General features: G+C 34.3%; 2 protein-coding genes and 1 long non-coding RNA gene across 3 annotated transcripts; 2 read left to right on the plus strand and 1 right to left on the minus strand.

The window, feature by feature from the left end:
* Positions 1–848: 848 nt before the first annotated feature.
* On the minus strand, positions 849–5394 carry LOC125583431. The gene is made up of 2 exons (XR_007320428.1): positions 1119–5394; positions 849–1017 (listed from the first exon to the last, which is right to left on the minus strand). It is a non-coding gene; the product is annotated as an uncharacterized LOC125583431 (long non-coding RNA).
* Positions 5395–10263: 4869 nt separating this feature from the next.
* On the plus strand, positions 10264–12349 carry LOC106434637 (isocitrate dehydrogenase [NAD] regulatory subunit 1, mitochondrial-like). Its single transcript, XM_048750357.1, has 4 exons — positions 10264–10887; positions 11400–11639; positions 11732–11810; positions 11896–12349. Exons 1-4 carry the CDS (start codon positions 10390–10392, stop codon positions 12168–12170), a joined length of 1092 nt encoding a protein of 363 aa, XP_048606314.1. The 5' UTR covers positions 10264–10389; the 3' UTR covers positions 12171–12349.
* A 4066-nt stretch (positions 12350–16415) lies between these two features.
* Positions 16416–18765, plus strand: LOC106434635 (protein HIGH CHLOROPHYLL FLUORESCENCE PHENOTYPE 244, chloroplastic-like). Its single transcript, XM_013875493.3, has 7 exons — positions 16416–16925; positions 16997–17095; positions 17176–17370; positions 17762–17854; positions 17939–18034; positions 18119–18259; positions 18359–18765. The coding sequence occupies exons 1-7, from the start codon at positions 16539–16541 to the stop codon at positions 18533–18535; spliced, it is 1188 nt and encodes a 395-aa protein (XP_013730947.2). The 5' UTR covers positions 16416–16538; the 3' UTR covers positions 18536–18765.
* The last annotated feature ends 804 nt before the right edge of the window (positions 18766–19569 follow it).

The following is a 19569-nucleotide window of genomic DNA, read 5'->3' on the forward strand; positions in this document are numbered from 1 at the left end:
CTTATTCCACAACTTCTCACCATTTACAGGCCTGATGTTATCAGCATATGTGTTTTGAAGGCATAAAGATGAATAATAATCAGAAACATATTTCTCCGTATCGTCTTGGTTGTCATCTAACACACATATTGCATGTTTGCATGGTATTCCTGCATTTATAATGAAAACAGCAATACAAAACATAGATTAAGTATCACAGAATCATTAGAAATATGTTAACAACAAAACAAATGAAAGCTAAACATTAAAAAAATTTAGAGTTTGTTCCACATACCTGTAAGGTCCCAACGGCGACAAGCACATTGATGTGTTGCTAGGTCAACAGTATAGCCAACATCAAATTCATTTACCTCGTATAAAGTTGTTCTGCTGCGTATTGTTGAGCAAAATTTTTTAGCAACCCTTGCTTTCTCTAATATAGCCATTGTAATTGGAGTGAGACGGGTGCTACACTTCTCTGCTTGCAACCATCTACGCGATATTCTTTTCATTGCTTGTCTTCGTATGTCCTCCAGCATACTAATCACTGGCTTCGTTCTTGCAATTTTGATTGTCCTGTTGAAAGCTTCAGATAGATTGTTATGCACATCGGCACAATGCGACTCTGTATTAAAAAAAGCTCTACACCATTTCTCTGGCTCCGTTTTAAGCAACGCCTCATACGCAAATGGATCATATGTCTTTACCATCTTCATTTTACCCTTATACTAGGGTTTGGCCCGCCCTACGGGCGGGTGGTACTAAAAATTTTACATAATATATTATCAATTTTATTGAGTATTTCAAAATGATTAGTTTACTTTGGTTGGAAAGTAATTTCTATTTTCAATAGGAAGGATTTGTCATTCTTTTTAGAAGTAAGGCTTACAATTATAATACAAAAAAATACAATTATATATGCATTTCCAATTCTTAAAATTACAACTATACATTATGTTCCTGGATTCAAATCATCGACCAGATCCATTAGTGGCCCACCGCGTCCATTTTTATTAGTGGACCAGACCACTCCTACATCTGCATGAACAAAGGAAGGACTGGTAACACCATGCCACACTTCCGTCAACACCTACAGCTGGAAAACACGTCTAAGACATGAGTCGTGCTAGGTGGCTTACTTCTCTTGGGAGCTTTTTCTTCAGCTGCGAGATTCAAGTGCCCTCCTATGATTCTCAGACGATCTTCTAAAGCAACCAAGACAGTAGAAACATATCACAGCCCGAGCACAAAACATTGACGTTCTTCCATGAAATTGTCTCCTCTTCCTGCAAACACACACATTTAGATATCACTGCAAAAAAAACAATTTTTACCTCCATATGACGCAGATGGTTTGAGACTTGAGAGACAGATACAGCTTTAAGATCATAGGTGAGAAAGAACACTCCATAACACTCTTTCTTTCTTGAATAGCAACATAAGCTTGACAACAATAAAGAAAAACAATAACAAATTTGGGAAATTGTAAACGTTGTGGGCAAAACTTAACTTGAAAAAATCTTGATACCTCAACAATGCACTAATTTAATCCAAAAGTTTCATCGGCTTGCCAACACCACTCTTTTTGCAAGTACCTTCTGTCAATAATTATATATGAATATCAGTCTATCGGAAGCTGCTATCAACAACCTCCTTAGATTTGCCATCAGAAACTTAAGGAAACCAAATCATATTTGACCTTACCAATCCAGAAAACAATTAACATGTGAAAGAACATGTCCTACAACAATCAAACCCAGTTAAAACCCAGTTAATAAGTAATCGATCACCTATAAAAATTCGATTGTAATGTGTCTAATTTTCTCTCTATTTGATGCTTACTTTTCCTGCGATTGTGTTGCTGTGGATAATTAAGTTGGGAAGAAGGTAGTTTAGAGGCCAAAGTGGTTTGTTCTGCCTTGGAATGTTTGAACTTGTTCAACATTCTAAGTCAAATTCTTTCTAAGACTTGCCGTTAATTTCTCATCTACCCTAAAAGCATTATAAGTTATAACATCAGATTTTCATAAAATTGTCGGAGAAGAAGGTTAAGAACAAAACCTCAAAAAGCGAATCGCTTGAAGTATTGAAGTTTGTTTCTTTTTGAAGAGCCTGCATCAGATTTCATAAAATAATCAGAGTATGATGAAAGCAAAACCTAAAAATCAATCTTCGATCTAGCCAGACCTTAAATACTGCCTCTTCCAATCAAACGATTCTTAAGCGGTATAGGAGTTGATATTAGGGCCGACAGCCTTTTCAGATCTGAAGCAAATCAAAGGCTCACTGTATATAAATTTTTTTGCAGATGATAAATGAGGAGAAAAGAGTTTATGAGACCTGATTTAAAGCTTGAGTTGATGGCTTATCGTGAATGCATGGAAGCTCGGTCGTCTACGGTTTCAGAGAAAGAAAAGAGATCGATATGGTTGAAAGAAGTGAATAGAAAAGAGTTTTAGATGGTTACAGAGAAGACACGTGCCATTTTTTCCTTATCCCTTCCTGACCTTCGGACACAGGAATTAGGGTTCAATTTCTTTCTCTCAACAAAACCGAAGCCCAATACCAATAAGGAAACTCAAGCCCAACATGAAGTATTAAAACTTAAGTGATACGGCGCGTTTGGAAGAAGTCGGACACGTGTCAGCCCCTCAGAGTTCGAGTTTCCAGCTGGATAACCTAGGAGTGAGGCAAACAATTTTATATATATATAGATTCCCCTTCATGATAGCTGTACGCCACACCCCAAAACAGATTTTTATATTCTGACCGGGAAAAATATTTTTTCCAATTGCCGTATATATGTCTTGCACACATACGATGTTCTGCTTTTGGAAGCTCAGCAGCTATGGCATGGATAATACCCTGAAAAACAAATATGTTATCATCAAACTCAAAGTTCAGATTATATAATTAGCATTGATACTACCATGGAAATTAAGCACATAATAAATTACCTTTTGCTTATCAGAAATGATAGTAAGATTACTGCCGATTCCTAAGTTGAGATCTAGTTTGAGTTTTTTCACAAACCTGCCCCAAGTATCCTTGTTTTCACGTTTAACAACAGCCCACGCAATGGGATACATCTTGTTATCTGCATCTCTACCGACAGCTGCAAGCAAATCACCTTCTAAATCCCACTTTAAAAAGCATCCATCAAGGCCAAGTACTGGTCTACAACATTTCTTCCAAGTCGTCCGAAATTCTTCAAAACAAATGTAGAAACAAACAAACTGTTGTACACCATTGACAGCAGCAGTGCAAATCTATGTAGTGATATCTTTGTTTGATCGTTTAAGCTCAGCCTCATAATACCATAGCTTACCAAACTGAATGGTTTGAGCTTCAAGGACTGTATCCAAAGCAATTCGTCTGGCTTTGTAACACTTTGAAATATTGACAACAATGTTATAACGTTCCTTTATCATGTCTTTTATCTCTGCAGCCTGTAAATTAACATTTCTTCTGATTTCTTCTCTAAACAGACCTGCAATCACACCTTGCTTCAGCATTGATACTCGACTTGATTTTCCATGGTTATGCTTGTTGTGACAAACTTTCACCATCCACATGTTCAATGGCCGCTCAACCGAACAATATATTCTCCAAGGGCAGTCACTCTTGCAACATATAGAAGCTATCCTTGTTGCTTCTGATTTTTGCCATTTTAACATCATATTGAGTATTCAATGAGTAGCGTAGTAGCTGATCCTTAACTCTAATCCACTATTGAATTTCTGAAACAACCAAATGTACGGCTCTTTGTCAAAATCTCCGTGAAATTTTTCTTTTTCTTTTTCTCTTTTAGGATTTTTCCATTGCTCCCACTCTTCATCTGAACTTAACGGTGTATCTGGATATTGGACGTCTTGTAAGCCAAATTCAGGATCAGATTCTTCTTCGTCCCTTTCATCTTTTGCCTGTTCTGCAGCTAAATTACGAGTTAATTCATTCAACCTGGGACTTCTTCTTGTACCCTCCTCAAACAGGGACTGAAATCTGTTATCATCACCACCATTTCCTGCGTCTAAAATAACATCATCTCCATCGTTCACCAAATTACGAACACCCTTATTCTGCAAATCATCACCATGAGCCTGCATTTCTTTTAAATCAGCACCACGATCTTGCTTCTCATTAAAATCATCACCACGAGCCTGCAGTTCTTTTAAATCATCACCTTTATTCTTAGTTGTATCAGCTTCGTCCTCAGATTCCTCAGGGTCATCCTCTTCTTTTGGTGGCTTATCATCATCAGATTCATCGCCATCGTCCGCTGATCTCTCGTCTATATCAGTTTCATCACCTTATTCTCCTTCAGCTACATATCCACTCTCATCTTCATTTTCTAGAAAAACATCAATTGCACTTGCTATTCTCGCAGAAGAACACAACTCTGAGATATCACCATTAACATCCTCAAACACATAATTGATATTCTTCATCTCCTCACTTGTTTCTTTGTACCAAATCAATCTTAACTCTGTCACAATGCCTTCAGCTTTATTGAAATCTTGAAACTTCTTCCAACTTATCTCATACATTTTCCATAAAACATTTTTAAAGCCCGACTCATTAAGATAAATATAATCATCAGCTTCTTTCTTCATTGTTCCACCAAAGTGGATATTTAGTTTCAACGTCTCTTCGTCACTGCATTGTAAACAAGTAAAGTTTATCAGATACACCATTTAAATAAAAGAACATATCAACCCCAGAATTATCATACAAGGTACAAATCAAACATAATTGAGATATTTTTTCAGTGAATATAAAGCTTTTGGGAATCTCAGCAAATAAAAAAAAAATTCAAAGACACCACACATGATGAGACACATAAATTTGGAATAAGAAGACTAAAATATTAGAACTATCTTACTCCATGTCGTCTATAACATACGACTATCTCTTCCTCACTTTTTAGTTTTCTCTTTACGTTTTCTATTATTTATTTATTTTCTTTCACAAACACTTACGACGGCTCAACCCTACAAATCGATAGGATCTTAAATTACTGTCGTGAATAAAATAGAAACATGATTTGTTAAAAATATCAATACCATTAAAAGAGGATCATTCTCAAATTATATCCTTAATGAAAATTGCAATTTTCTCAAAAATACCCTTATTTTTACAAAGAATTAATAAAATTCATTAATGGCATTTAAGTCTTTTGGTTTTGGGCCTACAGATACACCTAAATGGATCTATAAATAATAGGCCTATATATATATTTAAAATATATATTAATTTTAAATTTAATATAAGTATAAATATATTATGAACAATAAATGAATTAAGAAACATGAAAATATTATTTTCTTAAATATACGTATCAATATTCAAAATAGATCATTTGAATATTATACATATTTTCAATACAAACCAAAATCGTATATCCTACACCATATATCATATACATATTTGAATATCATTTTTCAGTGTATAATGTCATTTTATACATAATATTAATATGGCAATTACGAGTGTTCAAGAATATTTTAAAAACTATCTTAAAATAAATTTTTAAATCTAAAATACAAACACAAACTTATAATAGGTTATTAATAACGAAAATAAGCTAATATTGTCATATCAATAAGTTATTTTATATTATCATTTTTTATTTAGATAACATGATAAAATTTTATCAAATTCTAAGGAATCACTAATTTATGTAATATTAATAAATATATGAGTAATTTAATCAATTTTTTTAAAAAGTACTATAAGATATTTTGTTATCGGATCAATAGTATCAGATCGCGGGTTAATAGTGAGTTTTTAGGTTTTTACTGGGTTATATCGGATTTTTAATTAACAAATTTTTCATTAAATCCGAACATGATTATATACAATGTATCGGGTCTATAGGTTCAAACATGAATCTAGGTCAGATATGAAAACAAATTTTAAAACTCAAACATTATTATAGAACAGCTACTATATTTCGAACAAATACCATATTTTGAAGAGAAAAAAAACAAATGATAAAAACCTAAAAACTCAATTGTTATGGTTCGAAATGAAAAATAATGGTAATTTGTAAATCAGTTTTCGATTAATAAATGAAAAAACAAACAAACCCGCGCTTTCTAAGCGCGGGTCAAAATCTAGTAAGTAATTACAATAAGGCACATGTTTTATCAAAAGGAAACGGAGTTAGTCACGGCGTTAACGGAGTTTATAATTCTGTCTATCCTTATATAAAACAAAACACGTAAGCCACTTTTACGGTTTTTGTTAAGAATGTTGTCAATTTTAAGGTTTTTTATGGAAACATAGTATTTGGAGGTTTAAAGTGGAAGTACTTGACACTTTGAAGGTTTTTTGTGGGATTTTTCCAATTTTTTTGTGTAATAAGGCGATTTGCATACCAGGAACATGCTTATATGTTATTGTATTTTCTGTACATCATTTGTCATCTGGATTATACTAAGACCATTTTCAATGTATTTTCCTATTTTTTCTTCTAAAATAGATGAACTCTATAATAGAGATGAATTTGTCTCCAATGTATTCATCTATTTCTTCCTCTAAAAAATGAATATTCTTGATATATTTTTTCTAATTTTACAACTAGTACATTTTATTTGTGAAAGTTGAAAACCAACCCAATTTAGTTTTTTTTTTTGTCAACTATTTCTTTCATTCGAATAACTGAAAACACAAAATTTTCAACAATCATACATTCAAGGCTGTTTGCCAAAGAAACAACATGAACATAATCAATACAAGGAATGAAGCTAAAAGATAGAGGATTGAAGAGAGTAGCAAGGCTTCTACCGTCACGGAGAACACATGCGATCTCGTTCAAAACAGACCCTAAGCTCAGGGTAGATATGAAGACTTGAGGGTCTGAGAATATATGAAACCTAAGGAGGCTTAATTCCTTAGCCTTGGGAAGAACTGAGCAAAGCATCAAAGCTCCAACCATGAGTGAAGATCGCACCAACGCTAGAGAAACATCCTTTGCATCTTGACAGTTCCAGACAATTTCGAAAAGGAGAGACATTAAAGTCTCAAGGGCCATCATGGCCAAGAGGTCAGTATCAAAGATTGCTGAAAAAAGAGCTAGTGAGGTCATAGTTTCTGCATCTGAAATAACCATCTTCAACACAATGTCCCCTGTAACAACACCACTCAAACCAACGAGAAGGTTTTTCTTTCCCACAAGCCACAATGGAAAGGGGGACAAACTCATACTCATCAATCCTAAACTCCATAAAGCTGAACCGTGATGAAACAATGCTAACATGATACTAGTCCGAAGAACATCCTCATAACGGGGTAGCAGAGTGCTAAGATGGAGTTCATCGTCCTCATACAGAGGTAAACTGGATCTCATCCTAAGAGTTAAAGAGACAGTAACATCCTCACACTGAGGTAAATAGAGTTTCAACAGGCAGACATCACAATGAACTTTCCTCAAAAACGATTTGTTCCAAAGAGGTACAGAGACAATACCTTCACAAGGCTTGTTGGAGAGGTACGATGGTCTAGGGGAAGCAGCACTACCAATGGAATTAATCGCTAGATCTGAAAGAGGAGACTTGAAATCCCAAGCTTGGGTAAGTATTCCGAGAGAGACGCTATGGAAGTCGCTAGAGAACGAGGCCAAAGGCCGAAGACGATGAACAAGGACGAAGAACGAGTCTGGAGGATCTGGTGGTTCAGGTGGGATGATTGAAGTGAGAGTTTCAAACGCTACCGAAAGAAGCTTAGATGGTGGGGGATCAGGAGGAGGTCGGCACCGCGACGGAGGAGGAGCCTTCACATCAACACCATGGAGGAGGAGGACAGATTCTTCAGAAAAAAAGAAGTCTTGGCGTCAGATCTGGAACGGCGGAGATCCATGCCTAGGGAGTCGGGCCTGGGAGCTTTTTATTTTTAATTACTAAAGTTGGTTTCCAACCCAATTTAGTTTAACATTCATAAAATTATGATATTATTTACACAGAATATTTTTACAGAAACTATTATGTAAATAAAAAGTATGATTATATGTTTATATAAATAATACATTTTCACTAAAAAATCTTTATTTTAGTTATAATTGTTAAAGGAAAAAGTTATTGAATCATTTTGTGCATAAAAAAGTATGCCTCTATTATAGAGGAATGCTATTTCTTCCTCTAAATATAGAGATGAAAATAACAATTTCTATTTTAGAGGAAGAAATAGAGTAGGGGTGGAGTGATTTTACCTCTAAATGCTATTATAGAGGCAAATATAGAGGAGGGTTGGAGATGCTCTCTCTGATATCAGGGCCGGCTTATTAGGGGGACAAGCGGTGCGACCGCCCCGGGTCTAAGCCTGTGTCCCCCCGTATAATAATAATTAAGGAGCCCAATTTTATATAAATTTATATTATTATATATATAAAAATTATAAATATAATAAATAAAACTGAGAAGGGCCCAAAATTATTTGATATGTATATATTTTTATTTTCGTTACAAAATATATAATATATTACTGATTAAATTTTAAAAATATTTTAAACATTATCGGCATATAAATTTTATAGAGTAATTTTTTTTATTTTGCCCTAGGACCCCTAACAGTGTTGAGCCGACTCTGTCTGATATATTTTCTATATCTACACTTCGACTTCTTCTTTTTTTTTGGTTACTAAAACACATGAAAACATTAGTCATACAAGCAGTAGTAGTGGAAGAAAATATGGAACCATGTCTAGTTATTATTTTAGATCTTTTCCGATGTATTCTCCTATTTCTATCTCTAAAATAGGATAACTCTAAAATAGAGATGTGTTTCTCTCTAATGTATTCCTCTATTTTTATCTCTAAAAATAAATATTCTCAAAATATTCTATTTTTATTTTACAGCAGGTACCTTTTATTTATGAAAGTTGAAAATCAACCCTTTTTAGTTTTAATTTTTATAAGATTTTCATACAATTATAACTTTGTTTAAATTAAAGTTTCATTATAAGATTGTTAGGTAAATAAAAAGTGTGATTTTATGTTTATAAAAACTGTATTTTCTTATAAAATAATTGTTTTTGTTATAATTATAAAAGTTTAAAAGTTGAAGGACTATTTTGAAAATAAAAAATTATACCTCTATAATAGAGGAATGCTATTTTTCATCTATAAATAGAGGAAAAAATAGCATCTCTATTTTTGAGGTGGATATAGCAATGAGTTGGAGCAATTTTTCCTTTATTATAGCATTTGGAGATGAATATAGCAATGGGTTGGAGATGCTTTTAGAGCAAAATCTCGGATTTGTGAGTTCATTGTTTTAAAAGTAGAAAACATGTTAACATTTCAACTGTAAAGGTTATGATAGTCATATGAACACATATGTTGTCTTTAATTAGCAAACAAAAGGAGAGAAACATATTTACTTGTACCAGTGATCTGCCAAGTTCCCATCTCTGATCTATCTCTTCAAATCCTTCAGAGAAACAAAAGGTGATAACATCTCTGATCTGTCAAGTTCCCATCACAAAACGACAAAACTAAAAAATTAGAGGTAGTACGAGTACTGAAGCGGGGATGGAAAACGGTAAAACTAACTTGATCCTGAACCTTCCACCCACCTTAACTTCTATGACAGGAGACATATATGATGTTACATTCTAAGCATAATCTGTTTTCGGTATGTCCATCGCCATGTACATTTTCTTACAAGTTAGATCATCTTGTACATAGAGAATAGAAATGATCATCAACAAGCTATGCAAATCCAAGAGGATTAGACCACGCACCTTATTGTTGGTTTCAATAGTAGTAATTGTTTGATAGTGAACTTTAAAATTTATACTCATCATGATTAATGGGGGATAATAACTAGTTTAAAATTTTTGGGGGAATTATGTAAATACATGAAAATATTTTGCAAGTGTCAATTATAAAATGAATGAGGGGAAAATATTTATACAAACAAAACAATTTGGAAGTAGCTGCATAAATATCTGAAATGATGATATTGCCGATAAGAAAGTATCAAATCTATTTATGGTAACATAATAACGAGGATAAAAGATTTAAAGGGGTAATTGTGTAAATATTATAAAATATATTCTTTCTGTTTTCAAATGTAGGTTGTTTTAGCAAAAAGATTTTGTTTTACAATATAAGTAGTTTACATATTTCAATGCATCTTTTTCATTTATTGAATATTGTGTGACCAATAAAATAATGTTAAACTTTTTATAATTGGTTTAATTAATTGATTAAATGATATATTTTTTTTAGATAACAATTTTCTAGATATTGGTGTTTTTAGTAAAAATTATAATTAAAAACTGAGGGAGTATAAGAAAACACATTTGGTCTGCCTCCTCAGCTCTCAAAGGCCACATCCATCAATCATCATCATCATCATCATCATCATCTTCCCTTCCGATCAAACTTTGTCAGATTCAACGAAATCATGTCTCGCCGATCACCAACTCTCCTGAAAAACCTCGCCAATTCAAGAACCCAGACCCGATCCGTAACCTACATGCCCAGACCCGGCGACGGAGCGCCACGCGCCGTGACTCTAATCCCGGGCGACGGGATCGGCCCTCTCGTGACCAACGCCGTGGAGCAGGTGATGGAAGCGATGCACGCGCCGATCTACTTCGAGAAGTACGACGTCCAGGGGGAGATGAGCCGCGTGCCGGCGGAGGTGATGGAGTCGATACGGAAGAACAAGGTGTGCTTGAAAGGCGGGCTCAAGACCCCCGTGGGCGGCGGCGTGAGCTCGCTGAACGTGCAGCTGAGGAAGGAGCTTGACCTCTTTGCGTCGCTGGTCAACTGCTTCAACTTGCCCGGGTTGCCCACGAGGCATGAGAATGTTGATATCGTTGTGATTAGGGAGAATACTGAAGGGGAGTATGCGGGGCTTGAGCATGAGGTTGTTCCTGGCGTTGTTGAGAGTCTTAAGGTTAGTTTGGTCATTAAAAGTTTCGATTTTGAATTTGAAATTTGATGGAATCTTGGGTTTAGGATGTCTTAAGGTCATATAAAAGTTTCGATCTTTATGCCTTTTATGTTATGGGTTTTAGTGTGACGTGGAAGCAGCCTTGAATCTATGGAATCTTAGCTTAGGATGTTGTGGAGAGTCTTAAGGTCATATAAAGTTTGGATCTTTCTATACCATCCCGGTTTGTTGTATATAGTGAAAAGGTTTAATAGAATTGACTTGGCACCGACCAAGTGGGAGAGGTCCATTAGCCGTGGATGATCATCGGAGTGCTATACTTTCTACCTTTAATGCTATGGGTTTTAGTGTGACATGGAAGCATCCTTGAATCTATTGAATCTTGGCTTAGGAAGAATGGTTTGGCATTTTCTTTAGGGTGATATCAATAAGGAGACATTGATTTGGTTTTGGTGAATGTGATGGAGTTAGGCTTTTTTCTTGGATCTGATGCTGTGATTGTTTTCTCTGTTTAGGTGATCACGAAGTTCTGTTCGGAGCGTATAGCTAAGTATGCTTTTGAGTATGCTTACCTGAACAACAGGAAGAAAGTGACGGCGGTGCACAAGGCTAACATCATGAAGCTTGCTGATGGTTTGTTCTTGGAGTCTTGTCGTGAGGTTGCTAAAAAGTATCCAGGGATCACATACAATGAGATTATTGTCGATAACTGCTGCATGCAACTTGTAGCCAAGCCAGAGCAGTTTGACGTCATGGTCTGTTCAAATATCTTGAAAATTCATTATAACATATCATATCTATTGGCTTGTTTTTTTTCTTTCTTTTCTTGAAATTAAATGGTTTGCAGGTAACACCCAATCTCTATGGTAATTTAGTTGCAAACACTGCCGCTGGTATTGCTGGAGGCACCGGAGTCATGCCTGGAGGTAAATTAGCATGTTCAATATACTCTCATTAACCCTCTCTAGATACAGTACTGGAAAAGTTCTGAGACTTGTATAATATGAACAGGAAACGTTGGGGCTGACCATGCGGTGTTTGAGCAAGGTGCATCAGCAGGAAATGTCGGGAAAGACTCGATAGTAAGGAAAAACAAAGCAAACCCAGTGGCGTTGCTTCTCTCATCAGCCATGATGCTTAGACATCTTCAGTTTCCTTCATTTGCTGACCGGCTCGAAACAGCAGTGAAGAGAGTGATCTCTGAAGGGAAGTGCCGGACTAAAGATCTTGGTGGACAAAGCACTACTCAAGAGGTCGTTGACGCAGTCATTGCAAAGCTGGAGTGACTTGTGACAAAAACACTTAATCCCTCTCTCTCCCTCTTTCTCTGCATAAATCATCAAGTTTCTGCTACAGATTTTCTGTTGACAAAAAATATATGGGTATGATCCACGGTGGCTGGTTTTGTACCTCTTGAGTTTCATACAATTCTTTTAGACGTAAAATCGTCGAAAACTTCCAATCAGATTTTGCTATTCCCAAATAGTTCATGCTGAATGAAAGCTTGGTGATATCTTATTGCCAAATATTCAAACCTGTTAAAGACGTTTTTCAGTTTTTGGTTCTTTTCAAATCATAACCGTCACTAGGCACAAGTAGTCAATTGTCAATAACTCTCTATTTGCACTCTGGTCTCAGAAAGGTCACTTTAATTCTAAACTACTGTAGCACCCGCGCTAGTTTCACTTTTATAGTGTTGTTATCAATTTACCCTGGTTGCGGTCGTAGGTATCAGGTTGATTGGTTCGGGAACGTAGTTTTAAAATTTCTTACGGTTAAAAATATGAGGCTTCAGAAATAAAATCGTTATAGCTATTTTTTTATTTTTTTGGCTGTAGCTTTAAAAATCAGTATAAACACTTGATTGGTGATTTTAAAAGATGTATGTAAAAATTAAAGTTAAAGTCACTTCCCGCAGTCCAACCAATCACCTCCATCAAAATATGGCCGTAGAGAGTTCTATTTCTAGAGCAAATAAATAGCGCTTTACAAAGGTACAACAAAATAATCTACATCAAATAAATCTACAGATTAAATTCTAGCAAAAAAACATAAAACTACGGCTCATTCCAATCACTCCCTATGAGATAGACCAGTGTTTTAACATTGTGTTTCGAACTTTCGATCGTACTATTATATGTATATTATTCTGTCGTATATAATTTTATTTGTTTTCCAATGCACCAAAGTTTACGTAGTGGGATGATATTTTTCGCTTTTATCATGATATTATCTAATCTATTAAAAGTGTTTGAAATTTTTAGTTTATATATTTTTATATAGTTTGGATATAATGATATTTCTCTATATAAAACTAATTTTATATTATTGTAGACAAAAGAGTAATGGTTGTTGCTAACATATAATTACAGTAAAACTCTATAAATTAATAATGTTGGGCTTTTGACATTTTATTAATTTTTAAAAAATTCCTTTTGCCTTTTTTCATTTTTTAAGTTTTAAATATTTTTTATAAAATAAAAATAATGTTGATTTTACTGTATATACATTAATTAAATTTTTGAAATTCAACTTTCATATTATTTTTATTGTCTTATTTGGTGTATATAAAATTAGATATGGTTTAGATATAATTTTACTAAATATTATCAAAATATATTGAATTATTAAGAAAATATAGAGATAAATTTATTTTGAATATAAAGCAAACAATACAATTGTTTGTTTGTATATATATAAAATGTATATATACATAAATTATCGGTTTATGATTGAACGGGACAATATGTTTACATAAGTTTTTATAAAAAGTTATTATCTTATCGATTTGTATCATATTTTGAACTGGTGCAACTCGAGATCAGATAAATTTATTAATTTATCAAATATTTATTTATAGATTTTCTAATGCATAAACATAAAGATATTTGAAAATTATAATATAGAAAATAATGTTTACATTTTTAAAAGGGGAGTCCATATTTTATATTAATTTAATTGTGTATCTTCCAGAGATAAAGACATGTCAATGAAAAATATGAACTTATTATTTTTTATTATTTTATTTATTTCTTTTATTTATTTATTATTATTATTTATTTATTTATTTATTTTATCTTGTTCAATAAAATTATTAAGCATTAGTCAAATGTAGAAAAAATTACAATTCACATTTTTTCAAGGTTTGTATATTCTAAATCATCTCAAAAACGTAACAGATTAAATAATTGGTAATCCAAAATCCAATCATCACTATACCCTTACAATTTTGGCTACTTGTCTTAATGTAAGAGAAGTGAACAAAGTGTATTGAGCGTTGTAACACAAGTGCACAAAAACTAATGTCTACATGTTCAAGAAGAGGTTCACCTTTTTGTCTTGGCTGCTTCAGTAAAATATTTTTGATTACCCAAACTTTATTTCACTTCCTGAGTAAAATATTTTTGACCAATAGTAAATGTATGGTTGTCAATATGTTTCTGCTCGGCAAGTGGAACATTATCAATAGCACTCTCTTATGTTTGTCAAATCCTATCTTTGTTCCCACCGGTCACCAGTAGCCTAAGGTAATCAAAGCACGAAGCATAGTTCAAAGGGTTCTTCCCAACCATCTTCATACTGTAATTTTTTGACTTCCTGGCCATCTTTACCCTGAAACCTCTTCTTCTACACACTTTTAATTTAACTCAATTCTAACAGAAAATAGTAGAAGATATTGTCTTTAAGTGCTAGAGATTTATTCCATCTTTTGATAGTTGGCACAATACCTACCTCGGTCATGTGCTCATACAAGTACGAGTAAAATTTATTATATAGAGCTACCTAAAACATATCAGCGTCAAACGATGTCAGAAGTTATATATACAACACATCAGAAAATGTTTGCACTAAACTCAACTGAATAAGTGAATCTATGAGCATGTTCCATTGTCCAAAACCATAAACAGTTAACATGATCATGAGTCTAACAGGCTTTCAGCACAAAAATATAACCTAACTAAAGCTTTAGAAAACTGTGGTCTCGTTACTAATTTCAGCTGAATATCAGAGCGAGATAAAAGAGTTGTGTATGCAGTCTGATATCAAACTTGAAAATTAAACCCTCAATCTTAGAGAGACGCTCCACCTGTAGTTGTGGTTGTCACCGACACTAAGAAGACACTAATTGACTCTCAAAATGGATAAACATTCTCGGCAATTGGCGATGCAGTTTCGTTTGGCAACTGCAATCACATGAACTCTCTCACAATGCTCAATTTTTATTGCATGCAGATGCAGATGCAGAAAACATAAATTTTTCCTCACTGCATCTGTTAAGTTGAAACTCATTAACAAATAGAAAAATATAAAGAAGTATATTTTCCATATCTCCCATAACGATAGTAGAATCAGAACATCCATAGATTTACACAATTATGGTTTAACCCCATCTAAACTTCATTACTCTCTCCACCTATCCGCATGACTCAACCATCATAATAAATTCCAATCCGATTTAGTATTCAATAGATTCACAAAATTAGAGATCGCAGAAACACATAAGATTACCTAATCTTTTTCACTGCTCAAGAATTTTTAACGCAAGCTCCGTCGACGATAAGCTTTCTGGAGGAAACACATATAGATTTAATCCAATGATTAGGTAAAACTAACACCATAAAAAAAAAAAGATATCATTAGAAATAGAAATACATAGATTAAGATTTTGAAGATATGATCCAATATAAAATTGTATAAGAAATATGTCTTTATATCTAGTCATAACATGTTTAATAGGTTCAAATTAAAAACATACCAAAATAAAATTCAAATAGGACCTAGTTTCGTTATTATTCTTTTACAAACATTTATGCTGTGATTGTTTATCATGACCTTTTGTTAAGATTTTAAAAATATATGGCTTTAAAAAATATGATTTACTTTGGTGACTCTGAATTTTTTTTTTTTTTTGAATATGTTCTATAGTCTCAAATTCTGGCTTTTTAAAACTAAGCAAACGTGAACAAAATAATAAAAGTTAGACTTAGAGAAATCTTAGAGACTTCAAGAAATTTTGAAAAATGTAAAAGTGTGATTGGTAAGACAAATTGATTTTAGAAACCTTAGTTCGTTTTAAAGTCTTAAAGTCTTGAAAGTCTAATCCCCAGTCACAAGCCTAATCTACCTTACTAATATTCGTTATGAATTATATTGAAATGTAAATATGGGACATGCATTTTTCTTCTTAAAAGTAACATTGTTCATGGAAGAAAAGCTTAAGCTCAAGAGTACCAACCCCCTTTGGTTTAAGTGGTAAAGAAATTTCGGCTGTAACTTTTGTTATATAGATTTAATTCGCTTTGTCATCTAACCACATTTTAATTGGAATAACGCATACCGGAATGCAAGGTTTTATGAGACTAGTTTTTTGAACCTAGAATTTTTTTGAAATTTCACTTTTATTTAAAAGAAATTAAGATTTTCTAAATTTAATAATTTAAAATTTAATTAGATAAAAAGTTTTTTAGGAAAATATAAAAACTAAAATTTGCTTTAGTAAATTAAAAACTAGTTTTATTAAAATTTGGTGGCAACAAACGAAACCCAATCCAGTTTGAAGACATGTTGACGTGGCCTAACTCACATCAATTGTGTTCTCTCTATCTCTCTGTCTCCCTCACCTCCCTCTCTCTCTCTCTTCTCTCCAATTCACGATGGCTTCTCTCAGACTCCCCGCTCAGCTCGTTACACGTGGCACTCTCAACTACCATAACTCCTCTTCCTCCGCCGCTCCCTCCGTTAGCCTCTCGTGGCGGCGATCTCTCACACCGGACAATTCATTTCCCAACCTCCCATCTTCCTCACCCCTAAACCGGAAACCATCGACGGTAGTGCCGGTTACATGCAGTGCTGCAGCGGTTAACCTTGCTCCGGGGACTCCCGTCCGACCCACGAGCATCTTGGTCGTCGGTGCCACCGGAACCTTGGGAAGACAAATTGTCCGGCGAGCTTTAGACGAAGGATATGATGTCAGGTGTTTAGTCCGACCAAGACCAGCTCCCGCCGACTTCCTCCGTGATTGGGGCGCCACCGTCGTCAATGTACGTAATTCACATTGCAAGTTTTGCTTTTGTCCAAAAAAATTACTAAACCGGGTTTTGTTTTGGACCAGGCGGATCTTAGTAAACCGGAGACAATTCCGGCAACTTTGGTCGGAGTCCATACAGTAATAGATTGTGCCACGGGACGTCCTGAAGAACCCATCAAGACAGTAAGCTTCATTGTTTGGTTTGTGTGTTTAAAGACTAAAGAGTTAGTCTCATGTCTTTTGCTGGTTTGTGTTCGGTTTAGGTAGATTGGGAAGGGAAAGTGGCTCTTATACAATGTGCAAAGGCTATGGGGATTCAGAAGTACGTCTTCTACTCAATCCATAATTGCGATAAGCACCCCGAGGTTCCTCTCATGGAGATTAAGTATTGTACCGAGAAATTCCTTCAAGAATCCGGTTTAAACCACATTACAATCCGGTTATGCGGTTTCATGCAAGTAAAGCCCTCATCTCTTTTAATTTTACAATGCATTTAGCTATCCTCACTCACTTGTATTGCTTGATGAGAGATTAAGTACATAAGTTTCAACAGTGAATGTTGTTTATAGCTAATTGTTGATTTTTGAAAGTTATTTAAATCTCATTGCACTAGTAAAAGTACACATTTGTGGTTTATGAAAAGTTCTAGTACGGTGTATCGTTTAGAAAAAAAAAAATCGGGTTTTGAGGTGGTATAAATATGGATTTAAGTGCTGTAAATTATTTGTTCACATAGTCAATATACAAATCCTAAAACGGGTACATACATCGATGTGTTTTCTTTTCTTGCTTTTTTTCGTACTTGATTTGCTTTTGTTAACAACACTAATTCTTGCCTGATCTATGAAGGGTCTAATCGGTCAATATGCAGTCCCCATTCTGGAAGAAAAATCTGTGTGGGGAACAGATGCACCAACGCGTGTGGCTTACATGGACACACAGGTAAAATTAAACAATGTAGATGTAGTTCATTTCCTTCGTGTAGCACACAAAATGATGTAACAGGTTCCTCATGGGCTATAACAGGATATTGCTAGGCTGACACTTATTGCTTTACGCAACGAGAAAGTCGACGGAAAGCTTCTAACGTTCGCTGGCCCTCGTGCATGGACAACTCAAGAAGTAAGCCCCAGGTTATATTAGTAGTTATTGTGTAATGAAATGGATAAGAGAGAAATGTTACTGAAAGCATAACAAACATGTCAGGTAATAACATTATGTGAGAGACTTGCTGGGCAAGATGCAAATGTCACAACGGTTCCAGTTTCTGTATTGAGAGTCACACGTCAATTAACTCGGTTTTTTCAGTGGACAAACGATGTTGCAGATAGATTGGCCTTCACAGAGGTAAACCTGGCTTTTTCACATGATAAATGATGCTTTTTTTTTCATACTAGTTTTCATTTCAACTGAACAATCTTTGCTTTTAACATTTATGTGGCTTAGGTTCTGTCGAGTGACACAGTCTTCTCTGTTCCGATGACCGAGACTAACAGTCTACTAGGTGTGGATCAAAAGGATTTGGTGACTCTAGAGAAGTACTTGCAAGATTACTTCAGTAACATATTGAAGAAACTAAAGGATCTTAAGGCACAATCCAAACAATCAGACATCTACTTCTGAGTTCTGACGACCTTGTAGTGTCTCAACGCTATTTAAAAACTGCACTTGCATCCATAATGTGTCACTGTGAGCTTCATCGATGCTTTGTTTTTCCATAAGTTATTGTACTTTTTCTTGTAATTAAAGAGAATTATTGTAATATAAATGTAGCTTACCATACATATTCTTTGTTCCCTTGAGGTGAAACCAGCAGGTGAAAAACGAAAATGAGATTTCTTATTTGTGAACCATCATCTCTGTACGTATGTTACTGTTAAGCTTTTGTTACAAGCTAGGGCTGTGAACTTCTTGGTATATTTTTCTTCATCTTCAAGTCTACTAGTTTATTGGTTCTTATTTTGGCTAAAGTGACTAAGTGAGATAACTATTTGTCTATTTTCAAAAGGAATGGTAAATAATAAATAAAGTCAGTGTCTAAGATCATCTTCAATGAATGGTTTCATAGGGGTTCTCATTCAAACATAACAATATCTCATCTTAGAAATAAGATATCCATGAAAAAGTTGTTATTTTCTAGCTAATCTATTTTTGTATTAAAATTTAAACAAAATATCAAATTGGATTAAAATATAACATTTGTTTGTTTTTATATACTCTCTTTGACAAACTTTATGGATGGACATGGTTAAGTCTCTCTGTTACTTTAGTTCCTAACAGGAACGAGATCAATTATTATATGTGGTTGAAACTTGAAATATCTTGTCTATGTCTTTTGATTGATTAGTGAACCTTGAAACCACATTCACGTTCTGTGTTCTTCCCTAATTGTTCTGGCCTACCACGAGAGCAACACAGATATAGTACAAAATGGTCCATTTTCTATTTATAGTATTTACAAATTACGGTAAACACATTCTTTTCTAGTTATTACTGAACCTCTGTATAGTTCAATCGGCTACAATAATCTCTACATAGTTAATTCCCCAGTGTAGCATCATGCTTTATACAATCTCGATACTGTCTAGAAATGGATGTGATTTTTGCCGTAATTTAATCATATGCTCTTAAGTTTGTTTATACGTCAGTGATATTCG

Source organism: Brassica napus, chromosome C3 (assembly GCF_020379485.1).
Source record: "Brassica napus cultivar Da-Ae chromosome C3, Da-Ae, whole genome shotgun sequence".
Classification (NCBI taxonomy): Eukaryota; Viridiplantae; Streptophyta; class Magnoliopsida; order Brassicales; family Brassicaceae; genus Brassica; species Brassica napus.

Coding starts and splice junctions, on each gene's coding strand:
- LOC106434637 (XM_048750357.1), top strand. CDS start 10,390: ATGTCTCGCCGATCACCAACTCTCCTGAAAAACCTCGCCAATTCAAGA. Junction 11,640..11,731: donor CAGAGCAGTTTGACGTCATG/GTCTGTTCAAAT, acceptor AATGGTTTGCAG/GTAACACCCAATCTCTATGG. Junction 11,811..11,895: donor CACCGGAGTCATGCCTGGAG/GTAAATTAGCAT, acceptor TAATATGAACAG/GAAACGTTGGGGCTGACCAT.
- LOC106434635 (XM_013875493.3), top strand. CDS start 16,539: ATGGCTTCTCTCAGACTCCCCGCTCAGCTCGTTACACGTGGCACTCTC. Junction 17,096..17,175: donor CTGAAGAACCCATCAAGACA/GTAAGCTTCATT, acceptor TGTTCGGTTTAG/GTAGATTGGGAAGGGAAAGT. Junction 17,371..17,761: donor GGTTATGCGGTTTCATGCAA/GTAAAGCCCTCA, acceptor TGATCTATGAAG/GGTCTAATCGGTCAATATGC.